General features: G+C 41.2%; 1 protein-coding gene across 3 annotated transcripts in view; it reads right to left on the reverse strand.

The window, feature by feature from the left end:
• INPP5B (inositol polyphosphate-5-phosphatase, 75kDa) overlaps nt 1-13,764 on the reverse strand; it is a 29,720-nt gene extending 15,956 nt beyond the window's left edge. For 2 of the 3 annotated variants that reach the window (XM_008590433.1, XM_008590434.1), the window contains exons 1-10: nt 13,672-13,753; nt 11,799-11,966; nt 10,683-10,784; nt 9,798-9,912; nt 9,317-9,433; nt 8,173-8,360; nt 6,511-6,622; nt 3,937-4,046; nt 2,858-2,993; nt 884-994 (exon numbers count right to left, since the gene is read on the reverse strand). In XM_008590433.1, coding sequence (XP_008588655.1) covers nt 884-994; nt 2,858-2,993; nt 3,937-4,046; nt 6,511-6,622; nt 8,173-8,360; nt 9,317-9,433; nt 9,798-9,912; nt 10,683-10,784; nt 11,799-11,935 — 1,128 coding nt within the window. In that variant the 5' untranslated portion in view covers nt 11,936-11,966; nt 13,672-13,753. Of the gene's footprint in view, nt 1-883; nt 995-2,857; nt 2,994-3,936; nt 4,047-6,510; nt 6,623-8,172; nt 8,361-9,316; nt 9,434-9,797; nt 9,913-10,682; nt 10,785-11,798; nt 11,967-13,671 lie in introns of all 3 variants that reach the window. The other variant, XM_008590432.1, reaches the window with a different exon arrangement.
• Between the last annotated feature and the right edge of the window lie 6,816 nt (nt 13,765-20,580).

A 20,580-nucleotide genomic window follows, 5' to 3' on the forward strand; every position in this document is an offset into this window, starting at 1 on the left:
GGAATACAGCCTCCCCACACATAACCAATGCCCCACCACCTAATTTTTTTTACCCACCAACATAAACCTTTTATTTTTTCCATATCTTTGCCCATCTCCAGCAGGAAGTAGCTTCAGAAGAATGAGACCTTCGCCCCTTTTCCCTTCTCCCTATACTTAAAAGGCGGGAATGATGGATCTTGGACATGACCGGCACCACAGCCCCTCAGAATCAGTGACCCTTCCCTAGAAGAATACAGCCTCCCCACATGAAACCAATACCCCGCCACCTAATTGTTTTACCCACCAACATAAACCTTTTATTTTTTCCATATCTTCGCCCATCTCCAGCAGGAAGTAGCTTCAGAAGAATGAGACCTTCGCCCCTTTTCCCTTCTCCCTATACTTAAAAGGTGGGAATGATGGATCTTGGACATGACTGGCACCACTGTGCACACAATAAGCACAAAATAGCTGTTGGCCTCATCTTCCACTCCACCACCAGACCCCTCCCCACTTCCCTTTACAAGAAGCCCCATGACTTCTGCAAAACAGAAACCCTTTTGCTTCTGCAAGGGCGCAGTTCTCCACCCTGATCACATAGCTTTGGCATTAGCATAATGCCCCTCCTTGATGGTATCAGCCAGCCTTTGGCGCCCTATATAAGCTCTCTCACCCCCACATCTGGTGCTGTCCTCCATCTTGAGGGCAGCCCCAGGCTGCCCTCCACTTTGAGCGCAGCCAGGTAGATTCTTTTCCTTTAATAAAGCTTGATCGGTACCCGGTGTCTTGGCTCACTTTCTTTCAGTGATAGGTGATGGAATTCTAAGTTCTAGTAGATGAAGGACATTTGTGTTCTAGGAAGAAGAGCCTGATCCTAATATTCTTAACATGTCCCTTCTACCTCTCGCTTGGACAGAGTCACAGAAGGAATGTTGGCATTTTCCATCTTATCCAGGGAGCGAGCAATTTCCTCCAGAGTCTTCCGGTAAAGCTCTTCCTTGATGACCCTCACCTGGAAGGGAAACATCAGAGACTGAGTGCTTTGGCTTCTGCCCATTACCTCTTTTTCAGTACAAAGGGCATTCTTGGAGTTGGGAAATAGCAACTGACAACAATGTAGAAAGTGAAGGCTAAGTAGATTTAATTAGCAAAGAACCCAATTAACAACAGACTTGGAAGGAGCCCCCAGAGGCAAAGCTTGTGTTAAAGTCAACACCTCCTGGTTAGCAGAAAGGAGACAAGGAAGTGAAAGCTGGCTGGCAGTTGCTCCCGTCAGGTCTCCAGCCCAGGGCAGAAAGATGCTCAGTGATTAGGTCCATTTTGCTTGCTGCCACAAACGGGCTGGCAGTGAGAAACTTCTAGGGCCTTGACTTAAAGCAATGTTTCTCAATCCTTTTTAACCCATGCTCTATCAGCCAAGATTTTGTCTGGCTCTCCCTTCTGTATTGTGAATATAAATGCAATTTCTTTTTCATTTTCCAATAGCAAAATTTTAATTATAACATTCATTAGGCTTTTCTCAAACTACCTACACCCTCACAGATTCTGATACACTTCTACCCACACCCTTGAGAATTGGTAATACAAAGAAACACAGAAGTCACTGAAGAAGAAATACAAAGAGATAATAAACAAATGAAAAGATGTTTGACCTCACTAGTAATCAGGAAAATATAATCTGAAATAATAAAATCCATTTTTTTGTGTGTGTGTGCTCATTAGGTTGGCAGAAATTTAAAAGACTGACAAGCATATGGGAAAATAAGCTCATACATGGTTAGTAGAAGTATAAAATAATAAGAACTATCTGGAGTAAGATTTAGCAGGATCTAATAAATTTAAAATACATTTTTCTTTGAGCCACTAATTTCACCTCTAGGAGTTTCTTCTATAGAAACACCTCACACACTGGGGCCGGCCCGGTGGCGCACCGCTACAGCGCACCGCTACAGTGCGCCGCTTGGGAGCACGGTGGCGCTCCCGCCGAGGGGTCAGATCCCACATACAGACCGGTTCCCGCTCACTGGCTGAGCGAGGTGCGGGCACAGCACCGAGGGTTGCGATCCGTTGCCGGACACGAAAAAAGACAAAAAAGGAAAAAAAAAAAAAAAAAGAAACACCTCACACTGGAACACAAAGATATATGTGAAGGATGGTCACTATAGCACTGCATATAATAGCAAAACTATGCAAGTAAATAATCATTAATACATAAATTATGGTTCATCCACACTATGGAATACTTTGCAGTCTTTAAAAATAATGAGGAGGAAGCTCTACCTTTACTGACATAGAAAGATCTCCTAAGACATATTCAGTGGGAGAAAAAAAAGATGTTCTCGGGACAATATGTATAATATGATCTCTTTTTAAAAAAGGATTTGTAGGGCCGGCCCGGTGGCGCACTGCTACAGTGCGCCGCTTGGGAGCGCGGCGGCACTCACGCCGAGGGTTCGGATCCCACATACAGACCGGTTCCCGCTCACTGGCTGAGCGAGGTGCGGGCGTGACGCCAAGGGTTGCGATCCCGTTGCCGGTCCTGGTCCGGTACGGGCGCGACACTGAGGGTTGCGATCCGTTGCCGGACACAAAAAAAGACAAAAAGGAAAGAAAATAAAAATAAAAAAGGATTTGTAAATGCATAGAGAGAGGTCTGGAAAGATACAGTCCAGAAAGCAAAGGGGAACTTCCATGTGTGTAGAAATATATAGTAGAAGTAAACGAAAACAATTATTAATTAAACTTACACAATTTTTAAAAGGAGCTTCCTCATGCTTAAGGGGAGAGGAGGAAATCAGAAAGACAAAACATAGTCTTGGTTTTGAGAACCAACTCCCAACATAATGATGACAACCAGTAATAGCTGGCCACATACCCCAATGTCAAACAGTGAGCTGACAGGCTTGTGGTCACTGGTCTTCAGGGCCATGTGGCTCTGGTAACTCAGCTGCATGATGTTTTTCCCTTTCCAGAGGATCCGATCACACCAGGCAGGGGCACGACACTTCTCACTGAAAGGCAAAATCCACACTGGGAGCACTCACAGAGACAGCAGTGCCCACTGCCTGGCTAGTGCCCTGACTCAGGTGGGGAAGGACAAGGCAGAGCCTTTGTGTCCATGCGGCCTACTGATCTCAGACAGCAGGAGTATTAGGGTCCACTGAAGGATAACATGCAACCTGTGGGTATCATCCAAACAACCAGGAAAGTTTAAAACCAAAACACAATTCATACTAATTCTCTGCTCTTTACCCTCCTGTGAGGATTGGGAGAGAGGAAAAAAGGCAATCTGAGAGTAAGTGATCTCTGGTCCTTAAACAATGGCATGGGTGCAAACCCTGCCTCTACCACTTGACTGCTTGGGAGGTTCTTTAATTTTTCTGTGCCTCAGTCCCCAGCCTAATAAAGTTAGGGTCATAAATCATACCTACCTTAGCGGGTTGTTGAGAGGATTAAATGAGGTAATACAAGTAAAGTGTATAAAATAGTGCATGGCACACAGTAAGCACTAATAAAAAATATTAACGACTACATAATGATGTACAAGCTAAGTATCTGGAACCATCTCATCGCCCTAAGCACAGTTGAAAAGTAAATCAGTACCAAGAATTATTATGGTGTGATTGCTTCGGCAGCGCATAAACTAAAATTGGAATAATACAAAGAGTAGCATGGCCCTTGAGTAAGGATGACACAAATTCACGAAATGTTCCATTAAGAAAAAGAAAAGAAAGAATTATTATGCTAATAATAATGGCTAAGATAGTCAAAAAGAAAACATGTGGGAAGGCGGGCTGCTTAATGAGCAGATACTGAGAGAAAATGTTTGACCTGCGTGCAAAACATAGGGAAAGTCACAGGAAACATATTCTTCTTTAGGTCCATGAGGGCAAATGTTCCCCAGAATTTCTGGGTTTCCATTTGCTCAACCTCCTGAAACAACCTCTGACCTACCTGGTATCCCAATCGTCGGAGCCAGTATCATACTTATAGGTAGGCTGGAATGTGAGTTCACCCTCTGTGAAGCCTTCAAAGACAGTCTTTGCAGCCACCTGAATTTTCAACTATACAAAAGGGGGAGAGAAAAAAACAGTCTCAAAATGAAAAGGTCAAACCTTGAATTAGCAGAGAAAAGGAAATCAATCTGGAATACAAATACTAACCCAAAGGGAAAGGCCCTATAAGAAAGCTATTCTTTTTTTTTTTTTTAAAGATGACCGGTAAGGGGATCTTAACCCTTGACTTGGTGTTGTCAACACCACGCTCACCCAGTGAGCAAACCGGCCATCCCTATATGGGATCCGAACCCGTAGCCTTGGTGTTATCAGCACCGCACTCTCCCGAGTGAGCCACAGGCCGGCCCCAGAGAGAAAGCTATTCTATAAGATCTTAAGTTATCTAACTCCTAGGAAGAAGAGCAAGCTGACTATTTCTTCACTTGTTATATAGTTTTTAAGGCTCTTTTAAGAGTCTCATGTTCTACCAACTGAGCAAGCTGGACATCTCAAGGTTCTTTTATAAGAGCAAACCTACATCCAAGGGACCTGAATACTATCTTACTGAGATCCCCTAAGAGGATTAGTTACCGTTCAACACACTTTTTCCCTTCCAGATATCAAACAGCTTCATCTGTGTAGCACAGGTGCTCTAAATATACAGAGATAGAATTGTGTTGTCAAATTAGTTATGTGTGGGCCGGCCCAGTGGCTCACTCGGGAGAGTGCGGTGCTGATAACACCAAGGCCCCGGGTTCGGATCCCATATAGGGATGGCCGGTTTGCTCGCTGGCTGGGCGGGGTGCTGGCAGCACCAAGTCAAGGGTTAAGATCCCCTTACCGGTCATCTTTTAAAAAAAAAAAATTAGTTATGTGAACTGGGGGGAAGCTCTGTGCCTTGGTTTCTCCACCTGTAAATTTTTTTTTTTTTTTCGTCTTTTTGTCTTTTTTCGTGTCCGGCAACGGATCGCAACCCTCAGTGTCGCACCCGTACCCGGGATCGCAACCCTCGGTGTTGCTCCTGCCCCTCGCTCAGCCAGTGAGCGGGAACCGGTCTGTATGTGGGATCCGAACCCTCGGTGGGAGCGCCACCGCGCTCCCAAGCGGTGCACTGTAGCAGTGCGCCACCGGACCCGCCCTCCACCTGTAAATTTTGGATGTATAATAGAATCTACCTCGTTGAGCCATTAGAAAGGTTAACTGTCAACTTAGAATAGTGCCTGACACACTATGAAAACAGGTAGCATCCTTCCTATTGTATTAATTCTAACAGCTTCTTCCAGACCACACTCTCAGCAAGAGATAAAAACCACAAGTGCTCCTGCCTCTTCCCTGGATGTGGACTGGTGAAGAACTGTCAGCTCTAATGTTAGAGACAGAGTCAGCTATCCAGGGGATACCATTTGCCAAATTCCTAAAAATATGATTTCCTTAAAAAAAACTATCAAAGAAAAAGCAACAGGAAATAATAAAAATTTAGGTATGAATGTGAGCTGATGCTTCTTAAATGGCTACATATAGACCTTAAAACCATCTGGAAAGCAGATAACACACAAAATAGGTACTATTACTTCAGGAAAGACCAGAAAAGAAGGCAAGTGAAGATGAGCATCAAACTGCAAGGGAAATTAGAATGCCTCAGACCAGAACAAAGAGGAGACAAACAGGTAGAAACAGGACAGACTGAGTGAATGCTGACAGGAGGATTAAGTAAAATAAAAACAATTTACCATGGAAAAGAGCCAGAGAGAGGAAAAAATGGGTCAATAAAGAAATTACTCCATAAAGAAAGATATAACAAAGTTGAGATTCTTTTTCTTCAATTAATCTGCACTGGGGGAAAAAAAGACAGTGGAAACATTTAGACTAATGACAATACTAAAGTTATTAAAAGGGGAGATACAGACTAAAAAAGAAAAAGGACTTAACATTCTGAACAACTCTGACCACTTAAACAGTTCTGAAATCTATTGAGAGGACTAGCCAGAAGAAAGTCGGAGAGAAACAAATTTATTTTATATTGTGAAATAGCTAATGCTCTAAGGGAAAAAATGCTAAATCCAACAACAGTGGAGAATAGCAGGTTACAGAACTGATTCCTTGCAGGAAGTGAAGAAAGCCACTTAGGACAAGTGGAAAAGTCTGGTGAGGAGAAGGATGGAGGGAGCAGGATGCTCGTTCTAAAAAAAACTATTAAATCATCTTAAATATACCCAGTACTTTCTTTATAGAAGCTTGATCTCCTGTTAGCCCCAGCTTCAGACCTCTTGAATGAATGAATGAGAGAGAGTGAGAAACTGAGAACGTGCTCTTGCTCCCAAAGGAGACAGAGCTCTTCAAGGGAAGAGCCAGTAGGGAGACAATTGAGGAAGAGGGAAATGATGATGAAACAAAGAAATGATTGGACACCATCAGGTCCTCAGGGAGACCCCCCCAAATGAGGAAGAAGAGGCTGAAAGTTGGGAACCAGGCTTTTCTGTGCCCTCGCAATGGGTAGAAAGCTGCCTGCAGAGGGCACAGAGACCATCTGTACCTGATCATATGCATACAGGGTTTGAAAGGCCTTCTCCTCGATGAGCTTTTTCACTTTTTCCACATCCAGCTCTTCTATCCTGTAGTTGAGGTCCCCCAGCCACAAGATCACACTGTGAGGACAGAGCACAAAGGTAACAGGGTTTAGGAGGGACCTGGACCCATCCTATCCAGGGTGCTTCTAACAGAAGGCCCCTAAGGCTCAGCCTCTTGGGAGCTGGGTGAGGAAGTGACTCAGCTGCTCAGGAAATATTTTTCTATTGCCATCCCATTTAATACCATGTCTGACATGCTGCTTACTCAATTATCTTGGTCCAAGATCATTACAAACAGCCTTGAGTTCTCCTTGACTATTTTATGTTTGTATGGTTGGAAAGACAGTCTAATAAGATCTAAAAGCAAGACAATAATTTACCCCTTTCCTGGGAACAGGCAAAAAATATTAAGTATTAGGAGTCATGCCAATCACCCAGGGGACCCCAAACCAGATCATGCTGTGATGCTGCCTCTGCCTACATGTACACTCCAGTCCACAAAACACACTCTCAGCCTTTGTTTCTAGAGCAGTTTCTCTGAAGCAAAGCTCAGCCTTTATAGTGGAGCCGGATTTTATCACCACCATATCATCGGTTGGCTCTTTTTGCACTCTTAGGCAGTGTAACAGGTGTTTTATTACACCTGCTCCTTTGGGAAAAAGCTAAATGAAGCCTTCCTGACGACACTGCACAGCTCAATAAGTACAATACTGCTATACCTGAAGCCAACAACCATGTCATTAGAGAATCTGCACAGCAGTATACACACCCAAAAATAAATGCATACATAAGCTAAAAGAAGACAAACTGACACACAAGCTGCAACCTCACAAACTAGAATGCTGCAAATTCACCAGAAGGGAAAAGCTCAGCTGGAAGACACACTCCCTCTTGGGTACCCTGGAGAAGAAAAGCAATGCTATAGGCTTCTAGAAAACCAATAAGCTGGAGACTGTTCCACTGCAGCAGGCAGGACAAGAGGTGTGACTCTATTTACTCCTTGGCAGACACCATGACCCCAGTGGCTTCTTCCTCTTTATAAAAGAAGTGGTATATGCTTCAACTGTTACCATAAAGTCTGAAATTCTAAGGCATTGAATTTAGACAAATAAAAAGTTTTAGAGATAAATGAAATCAAAAGAATAAACAAAAATAAGTACAAAATGCTCTAAGCAGCTGCAACAATGGCTCTGTAAAGTTGAATCAAGAGGGAAAAAAGACCAAATGGAGGCAAACAGGTGTAGTCCAACTCTCAATTACAAATGCTCTAGAAAGAACACACACATAAAATCCTAAAACATACTTCTACTAAACACTGGGTTAGAAATGCTCACTCTTTGGTTGCTTTCGTCATAATGTTGGATGAAGGCAGACCCATATTAAAATAAATTTTACACTTTTCTAGGGACAAATGATGTTTGAGAAAGATTCTAGAGGTCTGCCAGATGGTAAGTTAGGAGACAAAAAGTTTCCAACGGATATTGTCTACAAGTAATCAAGAGGTGGCAGATAATATCGCTCCAGCAATGGGAAGTCTTCCCAACTCACCTCCCCAACAAAATAATAGAGCCCACAACTCTGCACATCACACTGTATGGGGTGCTGTATGGGGCAGAAGCCAGACTCACTCGTGCTTGCTGATGGTGAGAGGGGGAAGGCTTGGGTCAACCTGACAAAACTGCATTCGAGAACAAATGTCTTTATAGTCTTGATTCCTCCTCTCATACTCTTCTGTGTGGGCTGCCAAGTGAGAATTCACAATGCAGATGCTGGTGTTGTGGAACTTGAACCTGATCGCCACGCCTCCTTTGTTACCCTATTAAAACGATTCCCCAAAAATCCAAGTCACAATTGTGTCAGTCATTTTATTTGATTTATTATTTATTATTATTATTATTTTTTAAAGATGACCGGTAAGGGGATCTTAACCCTTGACTTGGTGTTGTCAGCACCACGATCTCCCAAGTGAGCTAACCTGCCATCCCTATTTAGGGATCTGAACCTGTGGCCTTGGTGTTATCAGCACCACACTCTCCCAAGTGAGCCATGGGCCAGCCCCTTGTGTCATTTTAAACCCACAAACTTTCAAAATGTTTTGTTTTAAACAGTCTTCATAATAATCCTGTGTGGGTCGGCCAGTTAGGTCACTTGGAAGAGCTTGGTGCTGAGAACATTGGCCAGCCCATACTCTCCCTTCTCAACACAAAGCTAGGCTCTTGCAGTGGAACTGAAAAGCAGGACTTTATTAGCCTCAAGAAGAGGAAATTGCAAACTTACTATCAGCATTGTTTGTTTTCCTTGGTGATCCAACATAGTTTCTGCAACACACTTCATGGATTAAACGGGAGGATCATACTAGAGGCTCTAGTGCTGAGTGAATATGAGGACAGGTGCTAGTTGGGCAAATCAGTAAAATACCATTTCTAAATAGTCTGCTCAATCTAGTCCTGCTTGAGGGTACAATTCATCTTGCAATACCTGCATCTTCAAACTGAGACCCATGCAGTCACTGCCTCATGGGAAGCTGGGTCAAAACCTTAGGGGTCGGGCCGGCCCGGTGGCTCACTCGGGAGAGTGCGGTGCTGATAACACCAAGGCCCCGGGTTCGGATCCCATATAGGGATGGCCGGTTCGCTCACTGGCTGGGCGTGGTGCTGACAACACCAAGTCAAGGGTTAAGATCCCCTTACTGGTCATCTTTTAAAAAAAAAAAAGACAAAACCTTAGGGGTCAAGGTCCTCAATGTGCCCAACATGCCACCCAAGGACTCACCATCCTCCCCATGATTCCTGTCCCCACCGTCTCAGCTTCCACTTCTGAGATATATGCTGCATGTTCCTGTTTGACGTATAACAGCAGCATAATCCCAACCAGTCGGATGAGCTTCACCTGAGAAACAGAGTCAACCATTCAAGACATGGCATTAAATAGAAGATACAAACAGGAATAAATATTCCAAAGGAAAAGTCTCAAAGTTGGCTGAGAGTATGAACGTATCTTCTTCTCCACACCAGGACACAAGGTTATCACCTGTTCCACTCACAGATCATGCTACGTGACAACCTAAATAGCTTACAAGTGCCAAGACCCTGTATTTTCCCCATGCCCTTCAGAGGTGCCCCTTCTGGAGGCCCTGGAACTGAAAATAGCAGAATGATTAGTACTGGCTCACAGCAAAGGTCATGGAAAAGATGAAAAGATATCTTAGAATGTCCCTGCATGAAAATGAAAATGCCCCTGACTTTTCTCTTACCTTTGCATATTTGGCATCTGGATGAAGACCACCTGAAACAGCTTTAAACCACTCTTCTTCCCTTGGGGTGTCATGAAAGAAAAAGGCTTCCTTACTCAGATCAAGCTCCTGGAATCTATTTGGAGAAGCAACCAGTTAGACAAGAGAGAAAGGTAATGTGCAGATGACACATTCTCAGATTGGTTTAGAAGTGTAAGTCCTAGCTTTCTAGCTAAACTGCAGGACCATCAGGAGGGAAGAAAAATAAATACTTAGAGCCAAGGAACTAAATGTCAAGGGACTTACTAGGTGCTTTTGCAAACATCAGCCCATTTCCTCTTCATGATCAGCTATGAAGTAGTTGGAAGTGTCCCCATTTTATATCTGCGATCACTAGTTCACACAGCACCACATGGCAAACTGGAATTCAAACCTAGGTCTATATAAATTCCAGATTCTAGCTCTTTCCAGTATACCATACAGACTTCTTTGCTTCCCCACCAATTGTGCACAGTGCAATGGCAAGAAGACAGTAAGGGTGTGGGGAAAAAAAAAAAGTCTAACTAAAATGAGACTTTCTTTAGCTAACCTTCCTTCCCTGGCAAAAGATATTTTTGCTTTGTGGCCAATCAAGTATTGAATGTCTAAGTAATGAAATTCAGTTCAAGATGTACTGATTTTAACAGAGGGTTACACTAAAACTTAAATATTAGCATTTAATGTGCCAGATATTTGTTTACCATGAGGAAGAACATAAAACAGAGAAGCAGCTGTGATTACATACAGGCTCATTTTTCAATTCCTTCACCTGCTGTGAAGACACGGCTACATATTTTTGTCGCCATCCTTTCAACCATGGCTCTGTGTTGTTCAGGACGGAGACACGACTAGAAGAGAAGCACTCACCCTACACAATATACATCTGGGGCCTGGATACCATGGCTCAGCCAGGGCTGGAGGCATTCTTTAGGTGACTGTCCATTCACATTGTATGTTCCCACAAAAAACCTATCACCAAAGAGAATCAATCAGTGGCTTGGAAGCACTACGGAGATGACAGGGGAAAGCATTTTATACTGATTTTGCCTGGCTTCAATCTTTGTGGAGTGGCACTGTAAGACATATGAAATGTCATCTCAAACCTAAACCAGTGACTGTGGCACCCAGGGATGACTTGCACTGTCATAATATCTGTTGTTTTTGTGATAACAACTTCAAACAGTATAGGCCTACTCTCAACATCCCTATTTCTCTTAAACAGCCATTATATAGCCATGATCTACAAAATGATTCTTTACCCTGTGTATGCTAATGAAATGAAAAAATGAATAGTTTCCTGGTAATTACTTTTGGCAGGAAAGAAACAACAGTGTTCGAAAGGCTATTTCTTCACCATAACTCACTGTTTATATTCCTAGAAACAATGTTGTTTTGTCTATAGTCCCAATGCAATGATTGAAAAAGATATAGCACGATCTTGTAAACTTTATTCATTTAACTTTCAGTAATACTGTCTAAAAAGATTACGAAATACCAACTAAATTCATTTTACTAACTTGATTTTATTTTTTTTCATTTTATTTATTTTTTTGCGGCTGGCCGGTACAGGGATTGAACCCTGGACCTTGGTGTTAGCACCACTGAACTAATTGGCCATCCCCCTAACTTCATTTTAAATGACTTTCTTCAAAGGCCCAGAATGACTGAGGGAGTATAAAACCTCAGAAGGATACACAAAAATCAGGATATTGCTCCTTCTGTACCCACTTATCTCTGCAAGTATTTATGTAACTATCTGCAAGTTCTGTCACTCCCATGATACCTCACCTACCACAGTACCTGCCCAGAAGAGGCACAGAATAAATGCCTATTAATGAAGAGTGAATGAAATCACTCATTTTGAAAATGAAGGTAAAGATTCTAAAGAATGGTTTGCTTCCAATTCCAGGGGATGGGAGAAATGCTTAAAGAGAGCTGAATGATCACTTTGCTTTGAAAATAGTCTAAGACCCACTTAGCTACCTGAAGTTCTGGATATAGGTATAATCCTCTTCTTTCTGTACTAGGCGTGATTTCACAATTGTATCTCGCAGTCCAAACTTCTGCATCGATAAAATATGAGCCTTGTCTGATACTGTGATAGTGGAGGAGCGAACCATGTCAGTAATTTCAGACTTGGATTTAGTCTGTCTGGAAAAACACAAACAGTTTTTTCATATTTTGATGAGTCCTCCATGGCAAAATAAATGAATACAAGCTTAGAAGTTCCCACACACAAGCATCTGAGTCCCAGAAGACTAAAGAAGGCCAAAGGAAAATTTACTTACTGAAATAACACTACTTCAATGTGGGATTAAATACATTTATATGTCGTTGATTGCATAGTATACTGTCTGGAGGTTTATCTGGTAATGGAGTCATACAACCTCAGACCAGAAGGGGGCCTTCAAAATAATCTAATATAATTCCTTCACTTTCAAATGAAAAAAATGAGACCCAACATCTTTGATGATTCACCGAGCTGGATGGTGGCAGAGTATGGATTAGAACTCAGACCTGACAGTGCCTTTTCTGGATCCTACTGATTCATTAACAAGACTGTAAAATCCTCCAGGTCATTTGACTTGGTGATTCTACTTCTGTATCTCTATTCCACAGGAATAATCCAAAATATAAAGAAGGGCAATGAAAATTTACATTTCATTATTATTTGTATAGTATTCATATTCATACTACAAATTATTCAAATACCAACTTAAGCAAAATTTGATATATTTACCTAACAGAATCCAATATAACAGCTCAAGAAACTTTTGTTGAAGGTTACTTAATAAACTAAGATATGTAAAGCGCTTAAAACAGGGATGGTCAGTTGGCTTAGTTGGTTGGAGTGCAGCCTTGTAACACCAAGGTCAAGGGCTTGAATTCCCCTACTAGCCAGCTGCCAAAAAGTAAAATAAAGCACTTAAAACAGTTTCAGGCACTGAATAAATGCCACATATGTATTTAATATTACTATCATTATGAACATACTAGTTAAGGCTATGTAAAAATATATCTTTGGTTAAATACATTAGTTGGTTAAAGCATAGTGTTATAACACCAAGATCAAGGGTTTAGATCCCCAAACCAGTCAGCTGAAAAAAAAAAAAAAAATCTGTGTATACCAACACAGTTCAATAGTGAACTGAGAATGATGGATCTAGCTACATGTAAAGTTTAGGGACTGTTCATTGCTGCTTAAGTGCATAATTAAAATATTGACACCAGAAAGTGAAGTTTTATCTGAACAAGATGATTCTGGCTATGATCAGTAGAGGGCACTGGAGTACAGACTAAATATTACAGCACTTCAAGAAAAAAAGTAAATAAAAAAAAGAAGTATCTTCAGAGTCAGGAAACTTCTAAAAGAATAGGAAAGAGAAATCAAATGTTTCTAATCTTCTACATTTCTAAGGGAGGATTAGACTGTCAGTTTCAAATACTAGATTGACCACTTGCTAGTTCTGGGACCGTGGGTGAATTATACAACCCTTTTTTCTTTTTGGTGGCAGGCTGATACAGGGCTCCAAACCTATGACCTTGGTATCATACAGCTGCGCTGTAACCAACTGAGCTAACCAGCCAGACTTGAATTATATAACTTCTTATCACCCGAGTTTCCTTAGCTACGAAACAGAAAGGTACTAACCTCTTACATTAAAATTAGATAGTCCATATGAGAGCATGGTGCCTGGCATACACAAAAGGGCTCAATAAATGTCAGCTATTATTAAGAACATTTCTTAGGTTAGCTACCCTGGAACAACTTACATCATGCACAGTAATGGTCTCAGCTCTACAATGGGGAGAAACTCAGTCCTAAAAGGTACAAATGACTAGAGCGTTGCATTACCTTGTGAGTAAGTTTTCTGGTTTATCCTGACCCCCAGCGCTTTGGTCCACAAGCAGACCTTTCCCATTTGGCCTTGAATCATCAAACTTAGAACCACCTAAAGAGAGGGGCAAGGAATTAAAACAACTTACACATGCTTTAATATATAGACCACAGCTTCTCAAATTATAGTCTAGGAATTACTGGTAGTCCACATATTGCTTGAAAGTATAGGACAGGCCTATGCTGGTGTCTGGGTGAAGTCCCACAGAGCAGACTCAAAGGGGAAAAAGTATTTCATCTGGATGCCTTTACTGCTAAAAACATAACTATTCTATCTAGTCTAACTCCCTTTTCTTGGAGACAGAGCGCATTACAGAAAAAAGAAAACTATGAAACCTGAAACTCTAAATTCTATCACCTGCTTCACAATTTATTGACATTTTGACTTTGGGCAAGCCCTCTAACCTCTCTTAATCTCAGTAATTTGACCTCTCCTGCCTTGCTCACACGTTTACTATAAGGATTAAACGAGTTGACATGTGAACAAGCACATTTTAAAAGCTACACAACATATCATAAAATATAAGATAGTGATCTTATCACTATCTACTGCAATTGAGACTACAACTCCAAAGAGGAGAAAGGCAAGGGTCAGAGATCTAAAATTGGAAAAGGTTTGAGTACTCTAAGGAAGGAGAAGGGCTTGTCACTGTCAACAAACTGCCTTGAAAACCAAAGAGCCCAAGGACTCCCAACAAAGAAATATTTTGGGAAAGTTGTTAAATCAAGATAAACCTGAAAAGGAAAATTAACCTGCCAATACCTCCTCTGCTCCTTAAAAGCCAACCTCTTCTCAACAGGTAACAATATGAAGAGGACACAGAGAGAAGTGACCTTAATGTGTAAGTTACAGGAAGGAGCACTGGAGGCATGAAACACCACTGAAGAATTCTGCTCTGAAGACTATTACAAAACATGCATTTTTCAACCGTGCATTCACATGAACCAGGGAAAAAACCTTTTGAAAAAAGAAAACACAATCATTTGAAACATGAAAATAATTACACTTCAAGGCCTCCAATGAATCACTAACTGCTATGGACTGAATACTTATGCCCCCTCCCCCCCAATTCATGTGCTGAAATCCTAACCCCAAGGTGATGCATTAGGAGGCAGTGCCTTTGGTACGCATTTAAGTCATGAGGCTTGATTATAAGCCCTCATGAAGGGGATTAGTACCCTTGTGAGGACACATCAAAAAGACAACCCTCTGTAATCCAGAAAGTGGGCCCTCACCAGATACTGAATCTGACAGCACCTTGATCTTGGACTTCCCAGCCTCCAGAACTGTCTCTGTTATTTATAAGCCATCCAGTCTATGGTATCTTGTCATAGTAGCCTGAATCAACTGACACCAAAGCCTTTCAATTTTGTTTTCTCAGTGTCTCTCAAATCAATCTATTCCTGTCTCCAATGTCACTGGTTACCAACATCCGCTTGAATGACTATAATAGTCTCAGCTAGTTTTCCTGCCTCTTTTCTCACCCACCCTTTCCAACCCAATCTCTATACTGTGGCCAGAGGATTTTTTGAAAAGTAAACCTGATCACTTTAAACCTCTTAAAGGCTCCTGACCAGATAAACCCAAATCCCTTCATATGGTTGCCAACGCTCTTGGGTTACATCCTGCCCACCTCTCCAGCCACATCACTCACTGCAGTCCTCTGGCCCCTACCTCCTTGATGCCATGCTCTAAGTATATTAAAGTTACTGCAGCTATACAAAGATCCCATCAGAAACTGACTTCCCTCTTCCTCACTCTGCTTTACATAGCTAACTCCTACACATCCTGTGGCCAGGATCAGCAAACTTTCTCTGTAAAGAGCCAAAGAATAAGTGTCCTAGGCTTTGCAGGCCATACAGTCTCCTGCAATTATTCAACTCTGCCATTATACTGCAAAAGCAGCCATGATTGTGACTGCATTCCAGTGACATTTTATTTATGGACCTGAAATTTTTAATATCAAATAACTTTCACATATCACAAAATATTATCCCCTTTTCAAACATTTAAAAATGTAAAAACCATTCCTAGCTCACAAGCTATATAACAGCAGGCAGTGGGCTGAATTTGGCCTATAGACTGTAGTTAGCCAAACCCTGCTGTAGGTCACATTTTAGAGGTCTCTTTTTCCAAGAAGCCTTCTCTGACACTGGTGTTCTCATAGCCTCATGTACTTCCCCCATCACAGCCTTGATTGCTGTGTATTGTAACTTTTTTTCTCCCCAGTTAGTCTGTAAGCCTGTTGAGGATGATAAGACTACTTCTTATTTATTCATCACTGTATCTCCATCAACCAGCACACCACCTAGCACATTATAAGAAGTGTGATTACTCAACAACAGAAAATGCTAGATGGAACTGAATCCTTTATGTGCCTTTTATAAATACATAATATTCAAGTTCAAGTCTGTACCATTCTTTTGGAATGTTTAAGGTAATCTTCCCATTACCTTTGACATACAACAAAAATAAGAAAGGGAGAACTAGAACAGGTTGTTTCTCGAGTTCCACTATCCCATGATTACTTAATAATTATTTCTGGAAACCAAAATCAACTGAATTCTTGCTCTCTTGCTTTACTCATTGAGCTATAAAGCTTAGAGAACTAAGGTATTTGAGTCAGTGAATGGTGTACTGGGATGCCTATTAGAACAGTTGAAATTTTTTTAAAAACTGGCGATATGGGGCCGGCCCGGTGGTGCACTGGATAGTGCGCCGCTTGGGAAGCACGGCGGCGCTCCCGCCCGAGGGTTCGGATCCCACATACGGACCGGTTCCCGCTCACTGGCTGAGCGAGGCGCGGGAGCAACGCCGAGGGTTGCGATCCCGTTGCCAGTCCCCGGTCCGGTATGGGGGCAACACTGAGGGTTGCGATCCGTTGCCGGACACGGAAAAAGACAAAAGACAAAAAAATAAATAAATAAATAAAAATAAAAAATAAAAACTGGCGATATCAATTGTTGACAAGGATGTAGAACAACAGTAACTCTCATTAATTGATTGTAGGGATGGAAAATGGTACAGTCACTCTGGAAGACAGGATGGCAGTTTCTTACAAAGCTAAACAGCCTTACCATATAATACAGCAATCAAAGTCTTAGGTATTTATTGATTTGAAAATTTATGTCCCCATAAAAACCTGCACACAAATGTTTAACAGCTTTATTTATAATCCCGCAAAGCTAGAAGCAACTAAGATGTCTTTCATTAGGTGAATGGATTAAGAAACTATAGCACATCATATAATGAAATATTACTAGGCAATAAAAAGGAATGAGTTATCCAGCCATGAAAAGACATGAATGAATTTTAAATGCATATTGCTAAGTGAAAGAAGTCAGTCTGAAAATGATACATATGATATGATTCTAATTATAGTAACATTCTAGATAAGGCAAAACTACAGAGATGGTAAACAGATCAGTGGTTGCCAGAGGGGTGGGGTGGGGTTAAACAGGTGAAACATGGGAGACTTTTTTGGGCAGTAAAACTATTCTGGAAGAAACAGCAATGGTGGATACATGACACCATATATGGGCTTCAAAACCAACAAAACTTTACAGCACAAAGAATGAACCTTAATATATGCAAATTTAAAAAATCATTCAGGAGGTCAGGGGATCCTGGAGTGAAATGTAGAAAATGACAAAAGAATCTAATTATATCATGAATGTATGAAACAACCTCACTGAAGGGGGTAGGGGAAAAAGGGTTTACCTAAGTAACTTTGGAAATGAATGGAGTCTAAGACTAAAGGCAAAAAGAACCATACCTAAGTGCTAGCTGATACTGTTGTTTCCATGGGGGTACAGATGAGCAATTCTGAAACTGCTGTACATGCATACTGGAATTGAACAATTGAGTAAATAGATGGCAAACAATGGAAGCCACGTTTCCCACCGTTGGAGTGCGAGGTTCCAGATAAGCAAGGGGAGGAAGCTACAATGATCCATGTTGTAATGGATTAGAGTTGGAGACGTCGGTATGAATTCATGTTTAGCTTAATATAACTATAGATGGCTACATATAGAAGTACTTATAGATAGGTATATATACATGGGTAAGTATACACACATATATTTCCTTGCTCTGTCAGCTGAGAGGACCTAGAAGCAGAAAACATGCCAGTAGCAATGACCACAGATAATTCCCAGACCTTGGTTTCTAATACCACTCTACAATAAAAGGAACCAGGACTCCTTGGAAATACAGTTATTCTAGGACTGGGGCAAGAAATATAAAAGATGAGCCTGGAACATCTTGCAGTGCCAGAAAGTGCAAAAGTGCTCTAAAACAAACAAACAAACAAACAAACAGAAAACACCTGCAATGATGGGGATATGTCAAAGGGACACAGGAGCCAACAGAAAGAGCTCTGAATGGCCAAACCTGGAACGACTTGAGCAATAAAATAAAGAAAGTAGTATTGGATTATAACTCAAGGTATAAGCTTTATATCCATCAGTCCATAATGATATAAATAATTAACTGAATAAACAAGTAAATGGGGAAGAAGAGATAAATCTTCCATGAGGAATTCCAGATAATTTATGTATATACTCCACCTTCAAAGAGGTAGAGCATAACTCCCCATTCCTTTGGTGTGGGCTGTGCATAGTGATTTCCTTCCAAAGAGTACAGTATAGAAATGGGGAAAAAATAAAAACTTTACAGTGGAGAAACCTGACAAACACTTCCTCAGCCAGGTGGTCAAGGTTCTCATCAACAATGACAAGTCATGTTGATAACATGTACCCTTGACATGATGTGATGAGAATGATACTTCGCCTCTGTGGTCTTCCTCCTAAAACCTGTAACCACATCCTAATCACGGGAAGAACATCAGAAAAATCCAAATTGAGGGTTTTGACCAGTACTCCTGATTAGTACTCCTCAAAACTGTCAAGGTCATCAAAAACAAGGAAAGTCTGAAAAACTGTCACAGCCAAGAGGAGCCTAAGGAGACATGATGACCAAATGTAATATGGGGTCCTAGATGAGACCCTGGAACAGAAAAAGGACATTAGGTAAAAACAAAAGAAATCTAAATAAATTATGAACTTTAGTTAATAATAATGTATCAATACTAAGTTATTGTTACAAATGTGCCATAACTAATGTAAGATAATAATAGAGGAAACTGGGTAGGGGATAAATGGGAACTCTGTACTAACTCCACAATTTTTCTATAAATCCTTTGATTGCCCGTGCTTTTGGGGTCGTATTCATGAAGTCTGTGCCCAGTCCTACTTCCTAAAGTGTTTCTCCTATGTTTTCTTTAAGAAGTTTTATTGTTTCAGGGTGTATATTTAATTCTTTAATCCATTTTGAGTTGACTTTAGTGTATGGTGAAAAGTATGGGTCTAGTTTCATTCTCCTGCATATGGATATCCAGTTATCCCAGCACCATTTGCTGAAGAGGTGGTCTCTTCCCCAGTGTATAAGATTGGTGCCTTTGTCAAAGATCAGATGGCTGTAGGTGTGTGGGTTGATTTCTGGATTCTCTATTCTATACCATTGATCAGTGTGTCTGTTTTTATGCCAGTACCATTACCTAACCTGGCCTCTAATGGCTGTCTGACTTCACCCACTGCAGCCCACCTCTCTCAGTCTGACCCTGCCACGCTTCCTTTTTTGCTGTTCCTGGAGAATGTCAAGCTCATTCCCAACTCAGGGCCTTTGCTCTTGCTGGCCCCTCTGCTGGGAATGTGTCTCCTCCAGATCTCCACTCTGCTCACTCCTCCTGTGCTCAAATGTCAGAAGCTCTCTCTCTGATGGTCCGCATCACTCTGACTCCACTCCAGAGGCTCCTAAATGATTTCAGTTCACAACACCATACTGTCTTAATAATTTTTTCATGGACCTCTAGGCCAAAGGAAATACCTAACAGTTCTATTCAAGTAGCTGGGGCCAAATAAATTAATATTCAAGTCCTAACAACTTAGTAGCAGTTTGAAAAAATAATACACAGAAATAGAAAGAAAAAATATTGCCATTTCATCTTAACCACAATTACTTATTAATGAGATGTATGTGCCTGTTGGGTACTATACAACTTCTCAAACCTTGGAATCAGGTTGGACACCACACACACAATGTTCCACATTGATTTTTACATGACACTTACTTTTATTTTGGCTGGTATGGGGATCCGAACCCTTGACCTTGGTGTTACAAGGCAGCACTCTAACCAACTGAGCTAACCAGCCAGCCCAGTGATACTTGTTTTTAATCACAGCAGCCATGAAAATCCCAGCTTCACAAAAGGAATACAGCACTATCTAGTGTTGAAACTGTGAACAACCTTGAGCTAAAAGTTCGTCTGGGTGTCCCAGCAGAGTTATGTGTTTACCTTAAAAATTTTAAATCTCTGACAGCATCCTTGTGAGTGTCACTGCAGAGCCCCAGTGTGCCTCAGCACACAGTTTGGGATCACAGCCCTACTTTAAAAAAATTTTTCCTCTTAGTACTAATACTATTTGATATTAAATTTTATATTTCTTCATGTACGATTTATAGTAAAGTTAAAAGACAACCAACAGAGTGGGAGAAAATATTTGCAAAATATACATCAGACAGAGGATTAATATCCAGAATATACAAAGAGCTGAAACAAATTTACAAGAAAAAAAACAAGTAACCCAATTTAAAAATGAGCAAAAGAGCTAAATAGGCATTTCTCAAAGGAAGATATATGAATGGCTAACAGACACATGAAAAAATGCTCAACATCACTCAGCATTTGGAAAATGCAAATCAAAAGCATACTGAGATACCATCTCACCCCAGTTAGGATGGCTAATATCCAAAAGACTGTCAATGATAAATGCTGGCAAGGTTGTGGAGAACAAAGAACTCTCATA

The sequence above is a fragment of the Galeopterus variegatus genome, unplaced genomic scaffold (assembly GCF_000696425.1).
Source record: "Galeopterus variegatus unplaced genomic scaffold, G_variegatus-3.0.2 Scaffold6080, whole genome shotgun sequence".
Taxonomy (NCBI): Eukaryota; Metazoa; Chordata; class Mammalia; order Dermoptera; family Cynocephalidae; genus Galeopterus; species Galeopterus variegatus.